General features: G+C 40.7%; 1 protein-coding gene and 1 long non-coding RNA gene across 2 annotated transcripts in view; one reads left to right on the forward strand and one right to left on the reverse strand.

Moving 5' to 3' along the window:
* TRAPPC10 (trafficking protein particle complex subunit 10) overlaps positions 1–9,680 on the reverse strand; it is a 48,837-nt gene extending 39,157 nt beyond the window's left edge. Inside the window, exons 1-2 of the mRNA XM_020783909.3 lie at positions 9,421–9,680; positions 294–375 (exon numbers count right to left, since the gene is read on the reverse strand). Of these exons, the coding sequence (XP_020639568.3) occupies positions 294–375; positions 9,421–9,532 (194 nt within the window). The 5' untranslated portion in view covers positions 9,533–9,680. The remainder of the gene's footprint in view (positions 1–293; positions 376–9,420) is intronic.
* Positions 9,681–9,819: 139 nt separating this feature from the next.
* LOC140705679 (uncharacterized) lies at positions 9,820–24,880 on the forward strand. The gene is made up of 2 exons (XR_013543605.1): positions 9,820–9,943; positions 24,683–24,880. It is a non-coding gene; the product is annotated as an uncharacterized LOC140705679 (long non-coding RNA).
* Positions 24,881–25,228: the final 348 nt, after the last annotated feature.

Genomic DNA, 25,228 nt, shown 5'->3' on the forward strand with positions numbered 1-25,228 from the left:
CACCCTCAGAACTTCCGTCTTGTCCGGGTTCAGCCTTAGCCCGTTTTCCCGCATCCATTGCAGTACGGTCTCCAGGCAGCGCCGAAGGGACAGGACAGCATTACCTGCAGTTGGTGAAAAGGAGATGTAGAGCTGGGTGTCATCAGCATATTGATGACACGACACTCCACACCCCCTGATGACCCCACCCAGCGGCCTCATGTAGATGTTAAACAGCACTGGGGAGATAATCGACCCCTGTGGAACCCCACAATTGAGACTCCAATCAATATAATGAACAATAATAGTACTACCTCCTCCATTCCATGGGCTCTCTTGGAAGCTGCTGAGAAAGTATGGGATACAAAGAACTGAAGAGATTCTGATCACCAGCACCTAAGAGGTATAAAATATCAGATTGTGGACATCAACACTGTGAAATGAATACAAATTATTAAGTTCCTATTATCAGACTAAGCAAGCAGGAACATAAACTTAACCAGAAGAAGAAGTAAACTGCAAAGACCAAAACTGCCCATTTTGCTGTAGAGTCATTACTACCACAGTAGGAGGAGTGCCACCTACAAGGCAGGTTCATTTGCTAAAGTTACCAAATTACACTGACTGCTTTTTTTCCAAGGAAATTGTGGATGACAGGTGTTTCATCTCGGATGTTAGACCAAGCTCCCAACAATGACTATATGTTCAGACAGTAAAATGCCTTATACTGAGAGCCAGTTATCAGAAGCTTAGGTTCCTTGGCAACTACCTTACACTAATCCACAGTGCTTTTCCGTCAACTGTCATAGTATTACATTTTTCTGGCTGCTGCTTGGGGTTTCCTTCTTAAATTTTGCATAGTATGTCTTTGTGGTCACAACTGCTGCAGGATTCACCCTTGTCAATGCCTCAGTTTACAAATGTATAACAAACAAATAAACAAAGGAAAAATATTCTGATGGCATCTTAAAGACTAATAGATTTATTTCCATGTGAGCTTGTGAGGATTACAAGCCACTCATTCAGACATAATGACAAAAAGTATTATAGAAGTCCTCTCATGCAACCAATGGGAAATAATGCTACAGAAATGACACATGGGAGTCACAAACACTGCCTCAGTATCAGAATAGGGCAAGTCACAGGATTATCATTTTATAACTACTATTCAAATTCACTGCACAGATAAAGCCTTTTACAAAGTCTTATATCGCATCAGTTTATGGTATGGCAAAAACCCTAATTTTAATGTGGTTTCAGAATTCTACTGGTACAATTTTAATGTTTCATTATTCAAAAATATGTAAAAAGCAATGATAGACAGCAATCAGCTTTGTAATTTCCATTTTGCAGATTGCTTCAAATTATAATAGCTTTAATAACTTAGGTTGGAAGAGAGTGAATGCTGAATAAGAAGACAATTTCCCATTCTACAACACTGAAGACATTATTTTCCATCAGACTGCAGCTACACTGAAAGTAGAAAGGATGTGCAATAAACAAGTCCAATATTTCTTCAGATAAGCTATCCTGTGAATGGTAGGAACTTTGAGATTACTGCAGTTTTTGCAATTCTCAAGTGAGCAGTTGCCAACATGTACTTAGAAGTACCCCAAGTAACCTAAAAACCTGTTCTCTTGATGTATTTCTCTTTGCTATTTGGCTTTTACACTGCATCACATTTCACTCTTTTGTTCACCGTTGTTGCCATTAATTTTTAATGTGTTATTCCCTGATGTAAGAGACCATGAAAATGGTTAGGCAAGAGCTCTAAAAATACTGTTGACAATAAATAAAGATTCAGGCAAAATAATGGCTATTCTAACTACTATAGTACCTGTCCATTTTTTTTCTGAGTCAGGGAAGGAAGTGAAATAATATATTTTAAAAATCAAAGAAAAGAAACACAAGGATTTATATAGACAAACAGAACAGTGCATAAGATTGCAGCTATTTGTGTGGCTGGTCATTAGTATCAGGTAAGAACTAATAAGCATTCTGATCTTCTTGCAGTCTTCAATGAGGATGAACAGACCTCTATAAGCTGTTGTAAACAAGGCAGAAGAAAGGCTGAGAATAGATGTTATGACATTTAGCATTCTGTTACAGAAAAAGTGCAGCGATGTCACCTAAGATTGGGTTCACATATATGCACCCTATGTTCTGTATGACACAAATGTTCAACACTTTGTACAAAGAATTAATTTTCTAATTTAATTTGCAAAATGCTGACCAAGATTACCAAAACGGAGGCCAAGAAAGAGAGCCACAGCTGCACGCTTCAGGAAATAATAACATTTGCATATTATTTATTTATTGCATTTAATATATTTAGAGGGGCTTCTTTAGGACACAAGCTTCCATAAGGAGTTTCTATAAGACCTTAAATATAATCACATTTCTCTCTTCAACAGCATTGGGGTGAGGGATGCTGGACCCCTGTGTAGTGCAAAATCCATGTATAACTCTTATGCCACCACCCCCGTTAGATTACAAAGCATGAACAGTTGAAGGCCATGTAGTTTTCCATAAAAGACTGACAAAATGGAGAAACTGACTTTCCCTCCAGAAGTATTGCTGTTAATGAATACATATTTTTGAACATATCAGGCAGGCTTGAGAACAGCATTTTCACTAAATTTCAGCAAATTCACTAAATTTGAGGCTCCGACTAAGACCTATTTGACCCTATTTACAAAACCATTTTAAAAGGTTATATGAATACATTGTCTCATATTATAGATTCAGAATTTGTAATCCCTATTCTATAGTGAGATCTCTGAGCTATATTTAAATATTAAATTAAAACTATCCAGTTTTTTAAAAAGCATTTCAATGATAAAAATAAAAAAAATATATCAAAATATCTGATTGGTATCTGAAAGACCATCATCCCTCCATATTAATTTATCCAGAACCAGCATTCAACATCTGAAGCCGTTATGTGCCCTGCCTCATGGAGAGGTGAGTTTAGTGAATACATTAAATGAGTCTTCTGTTTAGCAAAGCCCTAGTTGCGAAACTCCTTTGCAGAGGAGATAAAATTGATTCCCTTGCTGAAGTTTTCAGATGGTTTGGCTAAAATTATACTGTTCCATCAAACATTCACCAGATAATGTGGCTTCACAAACGTCTCTATATATTACAGCTGTTATGTTTGGAAGTACTATAAAGTATTTTTCTGTATTTTCATATTTTTGTGTTGACAAAATTAAAGGGGAAAATGAAAAATAAGAAAAGGAGAAGATCCTGTGGCATCTTAAAGATTAGCGGATTTGTTTCAATGTGAACTTTCATGGATCAAAATCCATTCTTCAAATACACAAGCACTCATACTATAATTCTGGAGTGATTTACAATTATTATTCCCCTCAAGCACTCACTGAAAATTCAGAAACTTTAAAAAAAACTATGTAGTGAATGGTCATGTCCACAGTTAAGTGTTGAATACTGGACAGAACTTTTGGATCACAGCTTTCATTCAAGACTTGTATCAGTATTTGGTTGTTTATTTTTTCTCACTTTTGTCTCATGCCTGCTGACTGTGAACTTGTAGACGTGGGTTTATCTTGCCCTTTAATTGCCATACAGTGCATGTAAATTTCAGATACCTTATATGTCAATAATAATGGACTGAGTTCAGGCTAAAATGCTTGAATCTATATCCTATTGATTAACAGGACACACTGGTTATGATTTCATGGAGTTCCAAATTATTTCAGTGGGAAGAAAGTTCAGCTAAGTTAGTCTAAAGCAAAAAAGAACAATAAAAATTACATTCTTTTACCAACTAGATTTTACCACAAGCTATCTTTTTTGGAAGTGGGACATGGTGATGCTGCAGGTTAAAAAGCAGAAGCCTCTGTGCTACAAGGTCAGAAGACCAGCAATCATAAGATCAAATCCACACGATGGAGTGAGCTCCCGTTGCTTGTCCCAGCTCCTGTCAACCTAGCAGTTTGAAAGCATGTAAATGCGAGGAGATAAATAGGTACCACCACCATGGGGAGGTAACAGCGTTCTGTGTCTAGTTGCACTGGCCACGTGATCACGGCAACTGTCTACAGACAAACACTGGCTCTACAGCTTGGAGACGGGGATAAGCACCGCACCCTAGAGTCGGACACAACTGGACTAAATGTCAAGGGGAATCTTTACCTTTACCTATCTTTTTTGAGGGAAACTTTTGCATGCTAATTAGCTTACCAGATAACTTCTCCAAATTGCAGAAAGGTCTGAGATAAGTCATCTTGTACATAGTTTATATTATGAGACAGACAGGCTTAGGAGGGCTTACCTTCATGGTGAACAGAGAATGCATCTCTTTAACTACTCTATTTGAAAGAAAACGAAGTAGAAAAAATCACTATCTTTTAGGGAAGCTTTTCTCTCATTAGAGATATTTCAGAGAAAACGTATCTAAAAGGGTAGTTCATACACTCAGCTGTGTATTTAATCCACTTCCAGGGGAACTCACACAAAAATGACAGTAAAAATATAAACTAGAATCTGCAAAATCCAGCAGATCATCATATAGTGAGCATAAAAATAGCAGAATGAATAACCATAAAATCAGTTAAAATCAACTGTGGTAATACAGTAGATATGCTTTGTGGGAGGTGACATCTACGGCAGTGGAGGGTTTCTGTAGAGGGCTTCCTCAAATCCTGAAGAAAATAATTTTTTGCCCACAACCCACTGATGTTCAGAAGCTTCCTTTCTTTCAACTTCATCTTCAGTGCTAATCTAACCTCAAATAATATTTTAAGTTTCTTAGATGTTTACATGGCTAAACTACCTATAATATAAATATTATTTCATGTAGCAAGTCTCAAACAGATTTAAAGTTTAGAGAGTAAGGAAACAAAATTTTTTTTGAGAATCCACACACTTGGTAGCATACAGTTTGGAATCCACTGGCAATATCCTACCATGGTATTATATGCCTCTGTGCCTCATAAAACATTCACACATACACATCTGAATGACTTATAAATGCAAGACTGAAACTGCATATTGAAAAGAGCATAACAGACAAGACTTAGAACCAAGGAAAACCTACAATAAAGGTAAAGGTAAAGGTTCCCCTTGACAATTTTTGTCCAGTCGTGTTCGACTCTAGGGGGCGGCGCTCATCCCCGTTTCCAAGCCATACAGCCAGCATTTGTCCGAAGACAATCTTCTGTAGTCACATGGCCAGTGCGACTTAGACACGGAACACTGTTACCTTCCCACCGAGGTGGTCCCTATTTATCTACTTGCATTTGCATGCTTTCGAACCACTGGGTATATGAACATAAACATATAAACAAGGGTGGAGGGGCTGCTAAAAATCTAATCATCCACCATCTATCCCTCACAATCATCAAAAGGCGCAGAGAATTCCAATACAGTGGTGCCTCGCTTAACGAGTGCACTGTTTAACGATGAATCCGCATAGCAACACGTTTTTGTGATGTTTAGATAGGCTACATCGCATTGCGATGATCGGTAAGCATTTCGCTTACCGATCTTTGTACTGCAACGTTTAGAAAACAGCTGATCGGCGGTTCCAAAATGGCCGCTGGGTGCAGAAAATGGCCACCCGCAGCGTTTTCATGCCCTGTGCTCGCTTACTGGGCAGCAAATATGGCGGCCGGATGGGGGAATCTTCGCTTGCCGGTTAGTTTTTCCCCAATAGGAACGTATTAAATGGAGTTTAATGCGTTCCTATGGGTTTTCCCCCTGCATAGCGACGAATCCGGATAGCGATGTTAATCCTGGAACGGATTAACGTCGCTATGCGGGGCACCACTGTATTCTCAAAATATCTTCTTACCTACCTACTCTCCCTTCCCCTCAGAATGTAGAAAAGATTACTATCACTCACTCAACAAGCAGGAACAGAAGCTTTAACATAAGCTAATTATATAAAATCAAAAGGGTAGGGGGAGATATGTTAATACAGTGGTGCCCCGCAAGACGAATGTAATTCGTTCCGTGAGAATAGCTGTCTTGTGAAAAAATCATCTTGTGAGACATTGGTCTCTTGGGGGAAAAAACCATCCTGCGAAGCACGGTCATAGAAGAAACCGTCTTGCGAAGCACCATAGAGATCGCAAAAACCAATCGTCTTGTGGGTTTTTCGTCCCGCGAGGCAATCGTCTTGCGAGGCACCACTGTACCTATTATAAAATTATTATTATTAACTATATATATATATATATATATATATATATATATATATATATATATATATATATATATATATATATATATATATATATATAGTCCTACATTATGTTTTCTAAATGACTCTAAAAATGCTAATACAATAAACTATATACTTAAAAAGAACAGTAGGTTGCAGCATACTAATACTAATAAGTTTAGCAGGACAGGAAAAACTAAACAGCACACAAATATACAATAAATTACAAGAAGTGGACTATGGTCCACAAAAAATTAAGCCAAATAAGACTTGTTATGCTTTAAAGTGCCTCACAACTTTGCTGTTTTAAAATAAGTTACAAATCTGACATTGGGAATGTAAGATTTTAAAATGAGTTTAAAAGGTGTGGATGACTAAAATGGTTAAACTGCTGTACTGCAGCCAAAACTGTGCTCACGACCTGGGGTTCAATCTCAGGTAGATGTCTCAAGGTTGACTCAGCCTTCTATCCTTCCGAGGTCGGTAAAATGAGTACCCAGCTCAGGGGTGGGGGCAATGTGTAGCCTGCATAATTAACTTGTAAACCACCCAGAGAGTTCTTGAAGTGCTACGGGGCGGTATATAAGCAGCAGAATTTGCATTTGCTTTACCTATAGTCACAAATGTGAAAAATATCAGTCTCAGTCTAGCATTAACATTTTAAGAAGTATATTTTAAAGTAACTTCTCCTTCCTCCTATAGTCCTATCTGATTATAGTGACTATGGCAATTTGGAAAAATAAAACAGAAATTCAGCAGCTTTTGAGTAATGCCTTCCTGCCACCAATTTACACTCTTATAAATGAATCACAACCAAGAATTTAAAGCAGGGAAAATTCGAGAAATGCTGTTTGTTCCAGGAAATTATCAGTTCCAAGGCTGTTTCCATGTGTTATGTGCCATCAAGTCAGAACACATTTATAGAGACTCTAAAAGGATTCTCAAGTGATTTATCTAAGAAGCAGTTTTACCAGTTCCATCATGCCCTCCACTGGGTTTCCATGGCTGAGCAGTGATTCAAATCCACATCTTGTGAGTCCTAGTACTTCACTCTATCTACTATATCACATTGGATATGTCCTATCCACAGTTACCTGGGTGTGGGTACTATTAAAATCAGGACAACGTACTCCTGAATAAGCATATTCAATTAAAATCTCAAATCAATTTATGAAAATACAGTAAATTATTAAACCAAAGAACAATACTGATAGTACAGTATTAAGTTTTCTGAAGCAAATATCCTTGCCAAGTTTTAAATATAGGAGTGACTTAAATCATTTTTACTGAATTACACAGAATAGAAAGGCAAAACACACAGCCTTTTGTATTTAGATTATTTAGCAGGTAACTCAAGCTTTTAGATATTGACCATGAAAAGTGTATGCAAGTTAACCAATATGTGACAGGGATACTTTTTTTAAAGCTTCAGATAAATGCACATAAATTCAAACCTTATTAGCTACATGGCACCACAAACACTGCTACTTATAGAGAGTGTCAACTAAAGGAAGAGGACTAGTGTAATGAAATATTGTGATTTTGGATGGGATAGAGATGCTAAATAAATAATGAGCAGGGAAGCCCTTAGGTTCATGTGCCTGAGCCACATGTTGTAATTGGCATCAGGTAAACCATTATAAACCAGCATTCATACACATCATAATATACTTAATTTTTAGGGTCATGGTAAAGAATTCCGGGACATTATGCAGTTTTGAACACTATGAAGTGTTTTAGCAACTCTGCATATCATATCAGCAAATTGGCTAATTAGCTGATCAGTTTAATTAGAACCAAGTAACCTTGAAATGGCTTTTTATAATAGTTTGGTCACAGAATCAGTTCCACAACTCACTTTTCAAATCAACAAATATGACAGATATACCAAAGTTGACTATTACAAGACACCACTGAATATCAAAGATGCTGCATGAAATCAGTCCTGTGTCACCAAAATGCAGTCATTTACTGGCCCATAACCAAACAGTTCTGTACTCTACAAATGCACATTATCTCAACTACACAGCAACAGGGACTGTAGAACAGTACATGAGTTGATTACCTACATTCTCCCAAACACATGGAATTAGGGATGCTACTATACTCATTTTATTAACAGAACTGAGGCTGAGGAAATAGAGTTGCAGTAGAACTACACATGTTCATGTTATTGTTAGCTTGAACTTATGTTCCTGAAGGCTCCGAATTTCAAACACATCCTTACTGGTCAAGATTTTTTTATTTATAAGAGATGGAAAAGAAACTACTTTCTTTTTCACATGCACATGTTAAAATCATATTTATAACACATGCTTAAAAAAAACCAAGCTTGACAGCAATTCAATGGAGACAATTCCAGGGCAAAACTTCCCCCACATTTCTTAACCAGAGCAAGAACACTTGTGCTGGTGGCTTGAAGGCAGCAGAAGTCCTGGCTATGCAAACCTCCTGTAGCCTAAAGCTCCCTATATATCGCACACCTGAGATGCGCTGGAATGTGCACACAATGCCTCCAAAACCCATCTCTGCCACATACACAAAAGTTTGGCTTTGGGCAAGTCCCTTCTGTTCTCCTAGGGATTCTCCTCCATTTATTTTATTCTTAAGGATGGGGGAGGTAGAACTGTGAACCACTCAGCGTTAAGAGGTGTGCATTGGGGGGGGGCATCAAAACACTACAGACATTACACACTTCTATCCTTTTAGCCATCCATCAAATGAGACAAAGCATACATTGGGTGTGGGTGGGTGGAAATATATCGTGGCTTTCCACATCAGAGAGAGAATCGCTTCCCGGGTGGGTCAAGGGTGCACCCTGTTCGGAAAAACCTCTTCCCAGCAGAGAAGGTGACAGTAGGTGGGCTTAAAAAGGCGGATCTGGCAAGAGCCCAGCCTCGGGCGACGAAAGGTGTTGCCCCCAGACTCGGCAAGGCACGCGTCGGTCATTCCCACGCGGAGGAGCGACCGACCTCCCTCCCTCCGGGCAAGCACCCGTCTCCAGGCGACCACTACGGCCAAGGAGGGAAGGCTACGCGGTAAGGGGCAGTCGAGGACCCCCCCCCCCACGGGGGCTGCAGTAGCAACAGCAAGCAGCCGCCCGCCGCCCTTCCGCCACTCCTGGGCGCTCCCAGCTCCTCCTGCTTCCTCGGAGGGGGTCCCTCTCGGGGACGCCAAGACAGCCGCCGGCGGACCCAGCTCGGCCGCCTGGCCACCTGCCCGCCCTCCCTCTCTCTCTTCCGGTCACTCACAGGTAACGATGGGCTTGTTCTCCATGGTGTAAATGACCGGCGGGGTCTCCTCCTCGTCTTCTCCCAACGCCCCTTCGGTGGCCGCCGCCAAGCCCACCGGGGTGGTTTCCATGAGCGGACAGGGCACTCAGCCCCGGCTCCTTCTGCTTCCCCGCCGGCTCCACGCCATGGAGGAAGAGGAGGAAGAGGGGCCGCCGCCGCCGCCGCCGCCGCCACACCTTTCCCTCGAGTGCCCTCGCTGGCGACTCGACAGAGGAAAGCCCTCCTCGTCGCCTCCCCCCTCCCCAACCCCCAACTGTCCCCCCTCCCCCGCCCTGCCGCTGCCTCGCGCGCTACCCCCGCGGATAGAAGAGAGAGTCCCGGAATCATCCGCTTCCTGTATCACTGAAGCCCTATTACCGCTTCCGGCCAAGGAAGAAGCGGGGCTTTAAAGGGGAAAGCAAGGCTTGCAATCGGCCCTCCGATTTAAAAAACAAAACTTTAAAGGGGAGTTGGAGAGAGGGAAAAAAAGAAAAGATACGGGGTGAGTACAGTACAGTACACAGTATCTCTTTTTGTCTTGCCTCTCTCTGCAGGCGAAGGCTGGTGCTGCTGAGTAGATCATAGCATAGGTTTCCCGTGTTTCTGCCGAAAGAGAAAAACCATCAGAGTTATTTAAAATCCACAGGTCCTTTCCCACTTCTTCAAGAGTTCGCATCCCCATGAGGGGAAGTGGGGGAATTGGCTGCTTTTACAAACGGAATAGAAATAAAGGTCGCCAAAGGACGCGTACAAATCTGACCTCAGAAATAGCGCGATTTAAAAAAAAAACAGCGGGGAACCGTTTCACCCTTTCAGGGCGTTATGTCGCTGACATTAAAGTAGTTATTATAAAACAAGAAAAATTAGATGCTCTGCTCTTCTTCCAGAGATTCTTCTGGGCAGAAGGTTCTGATCACTATTTATTATTACTATTTATTTATAATATTTTCATCCCACCTTTCTTTTAAAAAAGAACCCAAGGCGGCTTGCATCGCTAAAAAGACAATATGTAGAAGCTAAAAACGATAGGTATACAAATGTTTAAAAAGATACGTGCGTTAGTGGAATTTTCTAGCACCAGGATCATTGTAATAAAAGCGGGGGGAGCCATTACAAAATACAAATGCAAGAATAGCCGGTATCTTAATTGTGTTCTAAGCAACATTTTTGTCAATGGCCAGCGTTAATAATGTAATTTTAATGACAAACTTCTTACACATAATTTCCCTCTGACATTACTGTCTGCAGTCCCATCCCTGCCCCTGACTATTGTCCATATGCACTTGATATGGCTGAATTCCTGTTCCTTATTATAGTGTTATATTAAAGTAGAGCCATTGAATCAGTGGGGATTTGGAGAGTCAATTCCTTGAATCTGTTGATTCAAATGGGCCTACTCTAGCTGTGACTAACTTTAGTGTAGTAAGTCACAAGTAGAGGAGACTTACTTGAATCTATAGAGCTAAAGGAGGAGTTGGCTTCAGTGGGCTATCGATAAAATTGCATACATCTGACGTGAGCTGTAGTCTTTTATTTGTATCAGAGCGTTGCACAATTTAAAATTATGGACATATATGAATATAGGTAAAATTAAAAACAAGTAAAAAATATTAAAATAATTAGACAATTTTTGACCAGGAGCAGGCTACTTCAATAGTGTTCGCTATTTCTGACATCTTTTAATACATGAGGTGCGACATAACTGTGGCATTGATTGAATCTCTCCACAGTCACAGAAAATTTATCCTGTATCCAGGTAGCCCCATTTTACTTGATTATTCTTTGACCTTCCTAATTCATTTTGAAGTCTATTACATGACTTCCAGCTGGTCCAACCCAAGTCTTGTCCTGGTAGGAGACGCTCCAGCATTCATCCATTCAGCAAGCTGTGAAAGTCTATGAAAGCCTATACTATAATAAATGTGTTGGTTTTAAGGTGCTGGAGGACTCTTGGTTGCATTTGCTGCAGCAGATCCACATAATACTCCCCTGACAGTTTTTAAAAATTATTCTTATATGATGCCACTGAAGATCAGTATATGTTGCCATTTTGAAGAAAGTATTTGGAGCTGTGATTAATATAGAGTTGTTTCTTGTGGAATTTTAAGAGGCATCTGAGTTTGCTTCTAGTCTAGCACAAGTAAATCTGTCCATGAAACACCAGCTAAGCACACCATACCTTCATTTTATTTCAAAGCACCAACCATAAGCTTACAAATATAATTTTATTACCTTACTTTGAAAGCAATTTCTCCATTACAAAACAGTATGTGAATTAATAACAGAGAATGGAAGCTATGTACTTACATGTTATGCTGACAGTGCCATATAAACAGTAATTCATTTGTGGAGTTTGTTGTATTGCTTTGTGTATATTAAAAGCCATTTGCTTTTATTGCTTTGTGTACATTAAAAGCTTTATTCTTAGCTTATGCATCACCCAATGAATCTATTTCTACTTTCTTCCATTTTCTTTCCATTCTTTATGTATTTGTTTAAATAAGTAGCATAAGGTTTTGGAAGGTGCATTTAGTGCAGCTGCAAGACAGTTTTAAAGCCAGACTATATTCAGATGAAGGAGTGAAAATTGGTGGAAGAAATATCAATAATTTTAGACATGCAGATGGCACTATCTTATTGGCGGAAAACAGCAATGACTTGAAACAACGTTTAGAGAAATTTCCAAAGCAGGACTGCAGTTGAATGTTAAGACAAAAATCAGGACTACAAAAGAACCACACAACTTTAGCATTGACAATGACGAAATTGAAATAGTTGGAAATTTTATATACCTTGGTTCAATGATCAGTCCAAATGGAGACTGAAGCTGAGACATAAGAAGAAGATTGAGACTAGAAAAGGCAGCAATGAATGAATTAAATAAGATACTCAAGTATAAGGATGTGTTACTGGAGACCAAGATCAATATCATCCACATTCTTGCATTTCCAATCACCATGTATAGGTGTGAAAGACGGACAGTTAAGAAAGCTGGTGGGGAAGAAATTGATTTGTTTGAAATGTGATCCTGGAAGAGGGTTTTGCAGATACTTTGGATTGCCAGAAAGATAAACAAGAAGGCCCCTAGACTAAATCTATCTCTGGAGGCAAAAATGACAAAACTGAGATTGTTACCCTTTGGGCACATCATGAGAAGGCAGGATTCTCTGGAAACGACAATGATGTTGGGAAAAGTGGGAGGCAGTAAGAAAAGAGAAAGCCAAATTATGAGACGGTCTGAGTCCCTAAAGCAGGGATCCCCAACCCCTGGTCCACAGCCTGGTGCCGGTCCGTGGCCTTGGGTGGACTGGGCCGTGGAGACAGATCTCCCCCCGCCCCTGCATGCCCACCCGCACAACTCCTTCACTTATGTTCAAGAATGTGCACATGCGCCCTGTGACTGCCCCCACCCTTTCGCGCACACGTGCGAGTGTGTGCCCCCCGCCCCTTTGTGCATGTGCACGAGTGTGTGAACGTGCCATGTGAGCGCCCCTACACCTTCGTGCACGCGCACGAGTGCCCATGTGAGCGAGTGCTGCCGCTTCGTGCCCCCCCATGCACAGACCCTGCCCCTCCAACTGGTCTGCGGTGTCAAAAAGGTTGGGGACCACTGCCCTAAAGGATGTCACAGGGTTGAGTTTGCAAGAGCTGAGCAGGGCAGCTTAGGACGGGACATTTTGGAGATGGCTCATTCATAGAATTGTCATCAAGAAGTGACTTGATGGCACATAATAGCAAAAACAAACAACCACTTTCCTTTATGAGGCTTGCATCTTGATCCTAAACATATTTTCCCAGAATGAAGTTCTTGTGAATTCAGGGACTTGCAGTTACATTTGCTTTTAGGATTCTGGACTTCCTTGGAATTAGATTTTGTTGATGTCAGTGGAGGTCCCTTAAGAGCCAATGTATCTCTGATTCGGTCACTGATGAGTCAGTCTGAAATGTACATGTAAGAGCAATTAAAGAGAGGGCTAGGACAGTAAGATCTTCCCAACCCAAAAGATACCCAAGCAAGAAAGCAGTCTCTAGAAGGGAAAGCTAGGTTATGTTTCAGGGGGCAAAAAGATATTGTGGTATCTTAAAAACTATCAGATTTTACTATAGCATAAATTTTCTTTGCCCATGTCATCCAATACATGAAATATCTCATTTGGTAGATTATTATTAAAACAGATTATGTGTTTTAAGGATGGGTGAGTGTGATTGAAATTAGTGGGGCAGGAGAGAATTGAAATGCAGAAGTAGAAAAATCAATATGTAACAGTATACATTAATAAAACAATATTTATTAAGGCCTTCGCCATAAATGACCAGGGTTAACATACTGTAGCCAGTTTAATAGGTATCCTACCTTCTATATGAATATACAGATCTAATATTCAAGGAAAGAAAATGACAATTTGCCATCACAAAAAGCAAATTGTACAATTGTTGTGAAATCCTGCCTCAGAAAGTAGAGTCTAAGCTCTTGTAAAAAAAAAAAAACTGTCATCACCCGCGGTCAGTTGTAAAATAATAATACCACAGAGAAAACAGTTAAAAACCACATTGGTATTATGTTGTGAGGCCTTTCCCCAATCTTTAACCTTAATCTGCCTTTTCAATTAAAATGTACCACATATATTGAGAACTTCCAAGAATAAACTATAAGAATGTTATATTTATTATTCATAAGTTTAAAAGATCTGATTGCTCTGGCAGACCTTAATGTCAGGCATATGACTTGGATTCAGCTAGTAGAAAAGTAGTGCTTAGTGTATAAGTGCTTGAATGAACGAGAAGACCAGCTTCAGTGCAAAGCAGTGCAGAAATGCCTTAAGGCAGAAGAACTTAGAATAAAACTTCAGCAACTAGATAAACTTCAAAGAGATCAAATGATTACAGCCCATGTTTTAGCATCCTATAAACATTGAGCAACTGTTTCCCCACAAATTCAAAGCAAAAAGTGTGCTGCTTATACACTGCCCCATAGTGCTTCAAGCACTCTCTGGGCGGTTTACAAGTTAATTATGCAGGCTACACATTGCCGCCGCCCCCCAAGCGAGCTGGGTACTCATTTTACCGACCTCGGAAGGATAGAAGGCTGAGTCAACCTCGAGCCAGCTACTTGGGATTGAACCCCGGGGCATGAGCACAGTTTTGGCTGCAGTACAGCCATCTGACCACTGCTCCACAAGACTCTTTTTAAAGTTTTTCAAGGTTACAGACTGGCCATTGTTCATTCAGAGGAAAAAATGAATGGGCTGAAAAGTTGTCAAATTTAGAACTGTAAAAACATTCAGGGTGTTGTTCCATGCACAACTTGGGAACACGTTTTCTTGATGCCTGTGAGATTTATTTCTGAATAAAGGGGCATTAGCCCTGCATTATAAACAATTTTTTCCATATAGCGGGTTCATAAGATAAGATGCCGAAGTATTTAAAATTTATAATTTATTCAGTGTTACATCTGTGCATAGATTATTTATGTTGAGTAAGTGCTGTTGAATGCAACTATATTGGTGTTATTGTGATTTAGCACTAGACATTCCCAATTTACAAAAGTACCAAAGTCCGAATGACATGTGCCCCTTTCTTGGCCAGAGTGATAAACAGAAGATAGTTTCATCAGCTGATACTAACAGTAACATCTTAGTGCCCAAAGTGATTGGCAGGGGGGGACTGTTGTTTGTTTCTCAGTTGTATAATGTCAAAATTGATAAAAGAAAGTAAAATAGAAAAGAACTGGCCTCAGAAGACCCTTCTGGTTATCCCTGCTGTAGTCCACATGTACTGCTAAAGGTGGAATATACAATTGACTGTCAATTCCAACTCTAAATCTTGAGATTTGTGCTAGGTTGCAGTTTTTTCATCAGTAAAAGGTAATTTTTCATCATGATTGGTCTGAAAGAGCTAGTTCCAGAGATACTTTCTTTCCACAAAATCAAAGATGTGAACCAAGCCATGAAACATCACATAATTTGCTTCAGTTTTCCAATGTAAGTTTTAATAAGATGGCGGAAGAAAACTGTAGAAGAATCTACACAAGATACTGTATCCCGGTCCAGGCACTATCTGGGAACAGGAAATATTTCCTGAGGTTCACAGTCTATACAACAGACACCTCGTCGTGGTATATGCCATGCAATGAAAAGTTCTTTTTTCATCATGCAGCAAAACTACATTCATATATCCAATTTAAATTTCAACCGTGTGGCATTCCCTCAGACAAACACTACTGACTTCTTTTTGACAAACCATTTATTTCGTAGTCTTCAGATTTGTGAAGAATCTGAACATCCTCACCATTCAGTATTGATGGATCAATGTCCAAAGGATATGTTTGTTCACCTTTTTTATGTATGGGAAAATGTGTGGGAAAGTGTTTGTTTTTTTGTGGGTTGTTTTTTTTTTTTTTTTTTGGATTACAGCTCCCAGAATTCCTCAGTCAGCATGACTGCAAGTAACTTTACATCAAGTGACTTTTCCAAGCTTTGGTATAGGAATGACCCCACTAGTTCCAAAATCTGGGAAATGTGGATACGCTACTGATATTCACAAATGGTCTAAAATAAGGCTGGACATACACACTTCCTGTCTCACCATGCATTGAGGTTTAAATGGGATGTCTTCCTCTGAAGCTCTGCCATTTCATAATCAGCTTACTAAGCTAAAAATGTCCTGCTCTATAAATGGAGGTCAAAGTGCAACAGAAGGGCAGCCCCATTTCAACAAAAGCCACAAAGATTTCAGTGGCACCTCGAAGAGGAGCACATTTATTATGCTGTTTGTAGATCTTATTCATCAGGTGTAGACAGTGTCTTTAAACAAAAAATTTAAAAATAATCCTTGGGTACCATAGGCCTTGCTGTGCGTTCCATATCTAGTCGCACTGGCCACGTGATCACGGAAAGTGTCTACGGACAAATGTTGGCTCTACGGCTTGGAGACGGGGATGAGCACCGCCCCCTAGAGTCAGACACGACTGGACTAAATGTCTACCTACCATAGGCCTTAGATCTTAAAAGAGGCTTCTGTAAAGAAAATTGTGTAATTCTAGAATGAGCAGAGGACAGGGAATGTCATTCCAAAATCATGGTAATCTATTTGGGGGAGGGGAGAGACCCAGGGAGCAGTAGTGGATTAAGTGTCAATGACAATGGTTAAAACACTCCTTAAATATCTTACATACCTTTAAACCTGATTGGCATCACCACAGGTTGGAAGTAACTTGACTGCACATAACAGAAACTTTTTTAAAAAACTCATTTAAAAGTAAATAAGATCCTGCTGTGCTAGAACAGGACTAACAAAGTGCCTGCCTTTTAAAAGGGAGTTGTGTGTCTCTGGAAAGTTGTTAGAAAAGACATTGTAACACAATCGGTGAAAGTCGGGAGAATTGTAATCTCCTTCTTTGATAAGGTAAGCAAATTTGCAGAAAATAGAAATGCAAAAGACACATTGTCTTGGATTTAGTAAGACTCTTGTGAAGTCTTTCTAGTTTACGGAGTGAATTAGATTAAATAAGCAGACTGTGAGATGGGTGTAGGGGCTGATGCAGAGCTGTATCCAAAGAGTAATAATGAACAGATCAGGAGAGGTAGGAATTGGAACCCCTCTGTAATACACATTGCTTCCAGGGCCATTCAACAGGTTTGTGACTCAACAAATGAATCATCCTATCAGATATTCATGTGATACAAACTGGGGGGAAAACATAAACAGTAAGGAGGGAAGTTTTTGTTTCATTTTGTGTTACACTTGATGAAATGGTATATTGGACTGTAGGGTGAGATAGAAAATAAACTCAGATTAATGTCATTGGTCCTATTTCCAATGTTCAGGTATGTTTAGGTAGCCAAAATGGTACCATCCACACACACAAGAAGAAAACATCCACATGTTCAGGGCATCTCCAGATTTGAACATTGTCTTGAGGTGGAGAGGAACTGTTAAAACAGTGAAGACAAAGTGTCTTCAGTCACTATGGAATGAGAAAAGGTGGGGGGGGTAGGTGGTGCTCGTCAGCCTTGGCCCTGGACAGAACCTAGTGATCCAGATGAGATCTGATCAAAGGAGAACAGATCTCTTGACGTGCTGTAGACACTGTACTTCTGTTAATGCGACCTAGAATTGTGACCCATGGTAGTAACTGATGTGCTCATATTTGCCTCAATAATAAGTCTAACAGACCAGTGGCCCATCTAGATCTCTGTGGTTTCAGACAGGACCATTTTCTTGCCTTCCTTGGAGATGCTTAGGACTGAACTTGGGGCCTTTTTGCATTTATGGCCTTTCCCTTTTCTTTTACAATAGGTCTACTTTAGGCAACACAGTATGCATATTGGTTTCAGTGAGGCTTATTTTCCAAGCTAAATACATTTTGTGTAGAGTAGAATAATGCTAATTGTACCGGTTGAACAGATATCCACAGTAGAGACAACAAACACAAGCAGTCCTGCCTCCAGCTGAACTCAGAGGGTCCTCTAATCTAGCTAGCTATCAGGGAGGTGAGAATCGAAACTACTTTTTCCTAACATACTTTTTTTAACCATTCTCTTGCCACCTAAGCCAAGTGGGCAGTCTGACTTTGTGTATCAAGGGGAGAATTCTGGATGGGATGGGAGGGAATAAAAAATTCCTTGCTGCCTACTCTGATTTAGAGTTTAACCAACTATTTATTTCCATAGGTCAGTGAACAGCTGGAGCTGAACATATCACAGTGCCTGAGAGAAGGACAAGATTCACAACATTATTCTGCCTGTACATTTTGCTTTCCCCCCAAATTATCTTAGATTTCAAAGCACTGAAAGCCCCCAGATCACTATTCTATTGTAATAAATCTTCTGACCACCTTGTGAAAATCCTTAAAATGTTAAGCTCACTGCATTAACTGGGATTAACTGGCACTTAGTTGAACAGGTTTTCTTTTACTGGAAATGGGTATTCTTCTTGATTGTCCCAGTTGCAGCAATGAGGAACAGTAAATACACTAAAGTGAAGTCTTTAAGCCCAGTGCTCTTGGAAAAAACAAAAATTGTTCTTTTTTTATTTGAAAAAAGGTTAAAACTGTTCTCCTGAATAAATGAAATGGGGGTGGGTTATAATTTCAAATGTGAGATACTGGCACATTAAGAAAAAAAATGAGCTTTTGCTGGATTTTTACATAATCATTTTGTTACAGCATTATAATCTCAAGAAAGATTGGATACTGATGTCCACAGTGGGTACAGGGGAAAATGTGCCTAAAAAGGAACAGGTATCTTTTTACAGCTGAGACCAGCTTTCCTGAAAACCAGCTCCTGCTTGGCTCTTTCCAAACAGAACATGGCTGTGTAGTGGTGGCAGCCATTCCCAGTGGGTGTTATTTAAGACTTGGGATCCAGTAAGACCACCTGAATCACATCTATTCCTAGCAATATTGATCTGCTCACAACCAGGTTTTATACATTGGATTCAAATGAGATGTCTGTTTTGCTTTGGGTTTCACTCAGTGTGGCTGGGGCCCCTTTTACAACAGATTTCATGTTCAGTAAAGCCCTGTTCAGAACTTGCTTTCACATTTACACTAAATGTATATACAGATGGGGGAATGGGACTGTCTCTGCTGATCCTGACCATGGTGACCTTGTTCTTCACCTCTGAAAGTGGCTGATTCTGTACATACGGAGTATATCACAGAAGTGAGTACACCCCCTCATATTTCATAAATATTTTAGTACTGTATATCTTTTCATGTGAAACACTGAAGAAATGACACTTGGCTACAATGTAAAGCAGTTAGTATACAGTTAGTATACAGTTAGTAGCCATTGTAGTGTAAAAGTGCTGTCCCCGCAAAATAACGCAACACACAGCCATTAATGTTTAAACCACTGGCACCAAAAGTAAGTACACCCCTAAGTGACAATGTCCAAATTGAGCACAAAGTGTCAGTATTTTGTGTGGCCACCATTATTTTCCACCACTGCCTTAACCCTCTTCAGCATAGAGTTCACCAGAGCTTCACAGGTTGCCACTGGAGTCCTCTTCTACGACGACATCACAGAGCTGGTGGATGGTAGAGACCTTGGGCACCTCCACCTTCCATTTCAGGATGCCTCACGGATGCTCAATAGGGTTTAGGTCTGGAGACATGCTTGGCCAGTCCATCACCTTTACCCTCAGCTGCTTTAGCAAGGCAGTGGTCATTTTGGAGGTGTTTGGGGTCGTTCTCATGTTGGAATACTGCCCTGCGGCCCGGTCTCCGAAGGGAGGGGATTATGCTCTGCTTCAGTATGTCACAGTACACGTTGGCATTAATGGTTCCCTCAAGGAACTGTAGCTCCCCAGTGCCGGCAGCACTCATGCAGCCCCAGACCATGACACTCCCACCACCATGCTTGACTGTAGGCACGACACACTTGTCTTTGTACTTCCCACTGGGTTACCACCACACACACTTGACACCATCTGAACCAAGTAAGTTTATCTTGGTCTCATCAAACCATAGGACATGGTTCCAGAAATCCATGTCCTTAGTCTGCTTCTCTGCAGCAAACTTTATGAAGGCTTTCTCATGCCTCATCTTTAGAAGAGGCTTCCTTCTGGGACGACAGCCCTGGAGACCAATTTGATGCTATGTGTGGCGTATGGTCTGAGCACTGACAGGCTGACTCCCCACCCCTTCAACCTCTGCAGCAATGCTGGCAGCACTCATATGTCTATTTCCCAAAGCCAACTTCTGGATATGATGCTGAACACGGGCACTCAACTTCTTTGGTTGATGATGGCGAGGTCTGTTCTGAGTGGAACCTGTCCTGTTAAACCCCTGTATGGTCTTGGCCACCATTCTGCAGCTCAGTTTCAGGGTTTTGGCAATCTTCTTATAGCCTAGGCCATCTTTATGTGGAGCAACTATTTTTTCAGATCCTCAGATAGTTCATTACCATGAGGTGTCATGTGGAACTTCCATTGACCAGTCTGAGAGAGTGAGAGTGATAACACCTGCTCCCTCTTCGCACTTGAGACTTGTGACACTAACGGGTCTCATGACACCAGGAAGGGAAAACGGCTACTTGGGCCCAATTTGGACATTGTAAATTTTGGGTGTACTCACTTTTGTTGCCAACAGTTTAGATATTAATGGCTGTGTGTCGCGTTATTTTGAGGGGACAACACATTTACACTGTTATACAGTGGTGCCTCGCTTAGTGATGTTAATCCGTGCAACAAAAATCGCTGCTAAGCGATTTCATCGCTAAGCGATATTAAAAAGCCCATAGAAACGCATTAAAATCTGATTAATGTGTTCCTATGGGCTAAAAACTAACCTTAAAGCAAAGATCCTCCATAGGGGCGGCCATTTTCGGTGCCTCTAAAGCAAGGCAAAACAGCGGACGGCCGTTTTGTTTACCCGGTGGCCATTTTGAAACCGCCGATCAGCTGGCCGAAAATGGGGGCTTTGCGATGATCGCTTCCCTGCGATCATCGCAAAGCGAAATTTCCCCATAGGGACCATCGCAAAGCAATCACTCTTGCGATGGCAAAAAGTCCATCGCAAAGCGACTTCATCGCTATACGGAGCGATCGCTATGCAAGGCACCACTGTATACTCAGTGCTTTACATTGTAGCCAAGTGTCATTTCTTCAGTGTTGTCACGTGAAAAGATATGCCAAATATTTATGAAATGTGAGGTGGTGTACTCACTTCTGTGATATGCTGTATCTCTACACAAGATTTTGAGTTTCTGAATATGTGGACCACCTGTGCACAATGGCCTAAATCCATATGTTAGTCGCAACTAGAGTAGACCCTGTGAATTAATTGCTAAGTGTTGGCTTAACGAACCCTATCAATTCAATGGGGGAACTCTAGTTGGGACTAAAAATTGTGTTTAGCCCGTTGACATCACTTCCAAAGATTCTAGCTAATATGCAGCAGCCTGGCATTATATCCCAATATCAGATAAGCCTGCCCCCCACCCTTTACTTTATGTATGTGTGGATGCAAAGTCTGAGCAAAGCTTTTGTATTGCCCCTTGCTCCCCCATGAAATCTAACAATTAGGTTTACAAAGTCTAACATAATTGCATCATGTTTTGTCAAGTGGCAATGTAGTGTTGTGGGACAGCATTTCTAATGAAGCTCGTAGTTCATCCAGCACTGTGGATGAGTAAGTCCTGTTTAAATAGAGAGCACCCAAAGCAAAGCATAGGGAGATGCAGTGGGAAGGGAACACATGAGATCACAGCTTGAGTTAATTTTCTTGAGAAAGGGCCTCCACAGAAGCAACACTGTCTTGAAATGGAATATACCACTCCCTGGGTTGCTTTGAGATAGAGAGCTCCTCAAGACATTGGTTGAAACCCTGTTGTGTAGTTATACAAATGGTCTAAGGTTTAGATGTGAATTGCCAGAAGTTGAATCTCTGTAAGCATTCTCTATTGCATACCAAGTGGTGTGAATCGGAACAGACTAGATAATGTGGACAGAGATTTCTTAACTCATGGCAGTTGGCATCTAAACATTACACTTTGTGTAACTGTGCAATAGGATTTCAGCCACTGTGTTGCTGTTTTGTGTTTGTCTCTGTGGGGCATTATTGGAAGATATAGGAGAGCTGCAAATGAAATAAGGGGTCCTCAGGAACCTCTGCAAAATTGTGTGAATGAAACAAGGCAGTTGCAAAACAACAAAAACATCTGGAAGCAACGTGTGCAAACATGTCACATTTTATTCATGATATGGTACTTTTTCATGTAAGAAATCTATTGTGCTATATATATATATATATATATATATATATATATATATATATATATATATATAATCAAAGCATGTATAAAGAGGGTTTACAATTACATTGTTTCACCATGTAGATCCATTTTATACCACATTCCAAATACTGCAACTATTTTGAAGTTAAATATATGTCTTTGGTTAGTGTACAAGGAGCACACTTCCCTTCCCCCTCAAGTACTGCTAGAAATTTGTCGTAGAATGAGCTGGCAGACTTAAAAACAAGGCAACCAATACTGGTGTGTTTTGTTTTGTTTTGTTTGGATACTGAAATCTCCAAACCAGAAGCTGACAGGAGCCTTTCCTCTCCTTACCTGGAAATGAGGTGGAATGAATTGTCTTTCCCTTTCTCTGTGGACAAAGGATTACCAGTCACCACTATATTCTCCTTTGCCTTGTGCTGAAGCATGTTTGTGCCTGTTTGTCTTGGGAACCAAGGCACACAGAGACACGGCATCCCTGATCTATCAGAAGAGTAGAGAAAGATGTTATGCTATGTGCAGCACTTGCTCTGCATGATTTTTGGACATTTCTGTTGCTCTCACACCACCTCAAACTGTGCAATACATAGTTCAGAGAAAGATCTGGCAGGACTCTAAAGCATGCCAGTTTTTAATATTTAACCGTCCAATAAATGTATCCCCAGCCCCCACTGCCCAACTCCAGCCATCCAGTTTTGCAAGGACCACGCAGCTTTCTTTGTCTTCAGTCTAGAGAGGAGAGAGATTGGTACAGTATCTCCATCTAGTGGACTTGGTATGTAATAGTCTCTAAACCGGGGCAGAGTGGGAAGGTGCCAATGAAAGATACAGGGTCTCCATTCTCTCTCTCTCTCTCTTTCATCCCCCATCAACTGAAAAGCCTCATAGAGGGGTCAGAAGGATTTGGTGAAGAGCCTGGATTGTGGCCTGCCCCATGAGGGTCTATGGTGGCTGGCAAATAAAATCCAAATTCTGCACAGGTGTTTGTAGAGACAATCCTGATTTATGCATAAACTGTAAATTATAGTGTAGGGCTCCAGATTGCACACAGACAGAAAATCTCCACCAGAAAGCTAGAACACTGTAGTTTTAAAAAAAATTTATGGAGTATTGTAAATTTGGCAGAGGTTAGAGCTTCAGTGTGCCTTTAAAACAAACTCCAGTGGAGCACTCGCTGGATCCGTCCTGACACTTGTATGTAACATAGGAAGGAGGAATGTGGATAGTTTAATATCAGTTAATCTTTAGGGATTATAACCACACAAACAGTATATTCAAAAACAAGCCCACCCATTCGACATGACAGTATCTAGTAAAGGGGTTCAAGGTTGCAATCTTAACTCCCCTCCAGATTCCTCTCCCCCTCTGTGCCACATTTTATTGTTGTTGGACTACAGTGGTGCACAAAACTGTTTTTGAGAGTATAAACTATGTGTTTCCTACATTTTCCTGCATAGCAATTGGCTGCATTAAATCATTTTTCTGCCCGAAGCAAAAGGATAAATCAGTGGCCCACTTTTCCTGACGGAATTGTGTATTGAATCCTGTTTTAACACTGGCAATGGGTAGGATTCGTCAGCACACGAGAGGGTAGTAGCACAGTTTAGCAGATATAATGCAGAATAATCTCTGAGATTCTCAGAGCTCCATCTTCCAAGAGAAGGAGGGCTAAGTAGAACAGCTGAGGCTGTCTTTCGCATTCTGATAGGTAGCTCTTTCTTCAGACTACTCTTTAAGTAGACTGCTTCACATTGAAAACAGGCTGTTGTTTTGTGCCCCTTCTATTTGGAAAATTCTATTAACATTGGAAGAACCAATATAATTTTACTGTACAGGTGGGAAATGATACGTACTGTAGCACTTGATCCCTACATGGTCAGGCACCAACAACCTTCTTCCTATGGCACCAAGACTAGTGACTAGAGACCTGCTAGCATTTCAAGCCAGGATACAGATATGGACTAGCAACCTTCCAGTCCTGGGAGTCAGGTGATCCAGGACAGGCAATCTATGCCACTATTTGATATACAGTTTTATGGCTCGTACTATTTCCTCATGAGGCACCTCACGGTGCAGCAGCTGAATTACAGGCAAGACTCTGCTTGTGACCAGAGTCTGATCCCTTGGGTCAGGTTTGAGGTTCACCTGGCCTTCCATCCTTCTGAGGTCAGTACGTACACTGAGTACCCAACTCACTGGGGAGAAAATGTGTAGCTTGCATAATTAAATTATAAACTGCCCAGAGAGTGCTTTAAGTGCTATGGGGTGCTTTTCCACAGTGAGCACCTCACTACTGGAAGATGAACCTCAGGGTATCTTTTCCATATGTCCCAATTGGTTTGCTGCTGTGCCCCAGCTCCAACTGTATTTGGCCAGGTACTAAAACTGTAGAACTTGGATTATGGAAAGAAAATGCAATGTATGAGATACCAGAATCTTTCTTGCTAAATGTTTGTATTCAATAAGAGATTTTAATGAATGCATTGTTGATTTCATAGGAATAATCAACCCAACTGGAGCCAAGAAATCAGAAAGCTGAGACTAGGAAGGGCAGCAATCACAAAATTAGCAAAGATAATCAAATGTAAGAATGTCACTGGAGACCAAGACCAAGATCATCCATACTCTTGTATTTGCAATCACCATGCATGGATGGAAAAGCTCAACTGTTAAGAAAGCTGACAGGAAAAAGAAAATGATTCATTTTAAACGTGGTGCTGGAGAAGAACTTTGTGGATACCCTGGATTGCCCCCATGACCAACAAGTGGGTCCTGGAACAAATCAAGCCTGAACTCTCTCTGGAGGCAAAAAATGACAACACTCAGATTGTTATACTTTGGCACATCATGAGAAGGCAAGATTTTCTGGAAAAGACAATAATGCTGGGAAAGGTGGCTGGCAAAAGGAAAAGAGGAAGATCAACTATGAGATGGATTTACTCCCTAAATTCCACAGCCTTGAGCTTACAAGAACTGAGCAGGACTGTTGAGGTCAGGTCATTTTGGAGATCACTCATTCATAAGATTGCCATATACCAGGGTCA

The sequence above is a fragment of the Pogona vitticeps genome, chromosome 3 (genome assembly GCF_051106095.1).
Source record: "Pogona vitticeps strain Pit_001003342236 chromosome 3, PviZW2.1, whole genome shotgun sequence".
Classification (NCBI taxonomy): domain Eukaryota; kingdom Metazoa; phylum Chordata; class Lepidosauria; order Squamata; family Agamidae; genus Pogona; species Pogona vitticeps.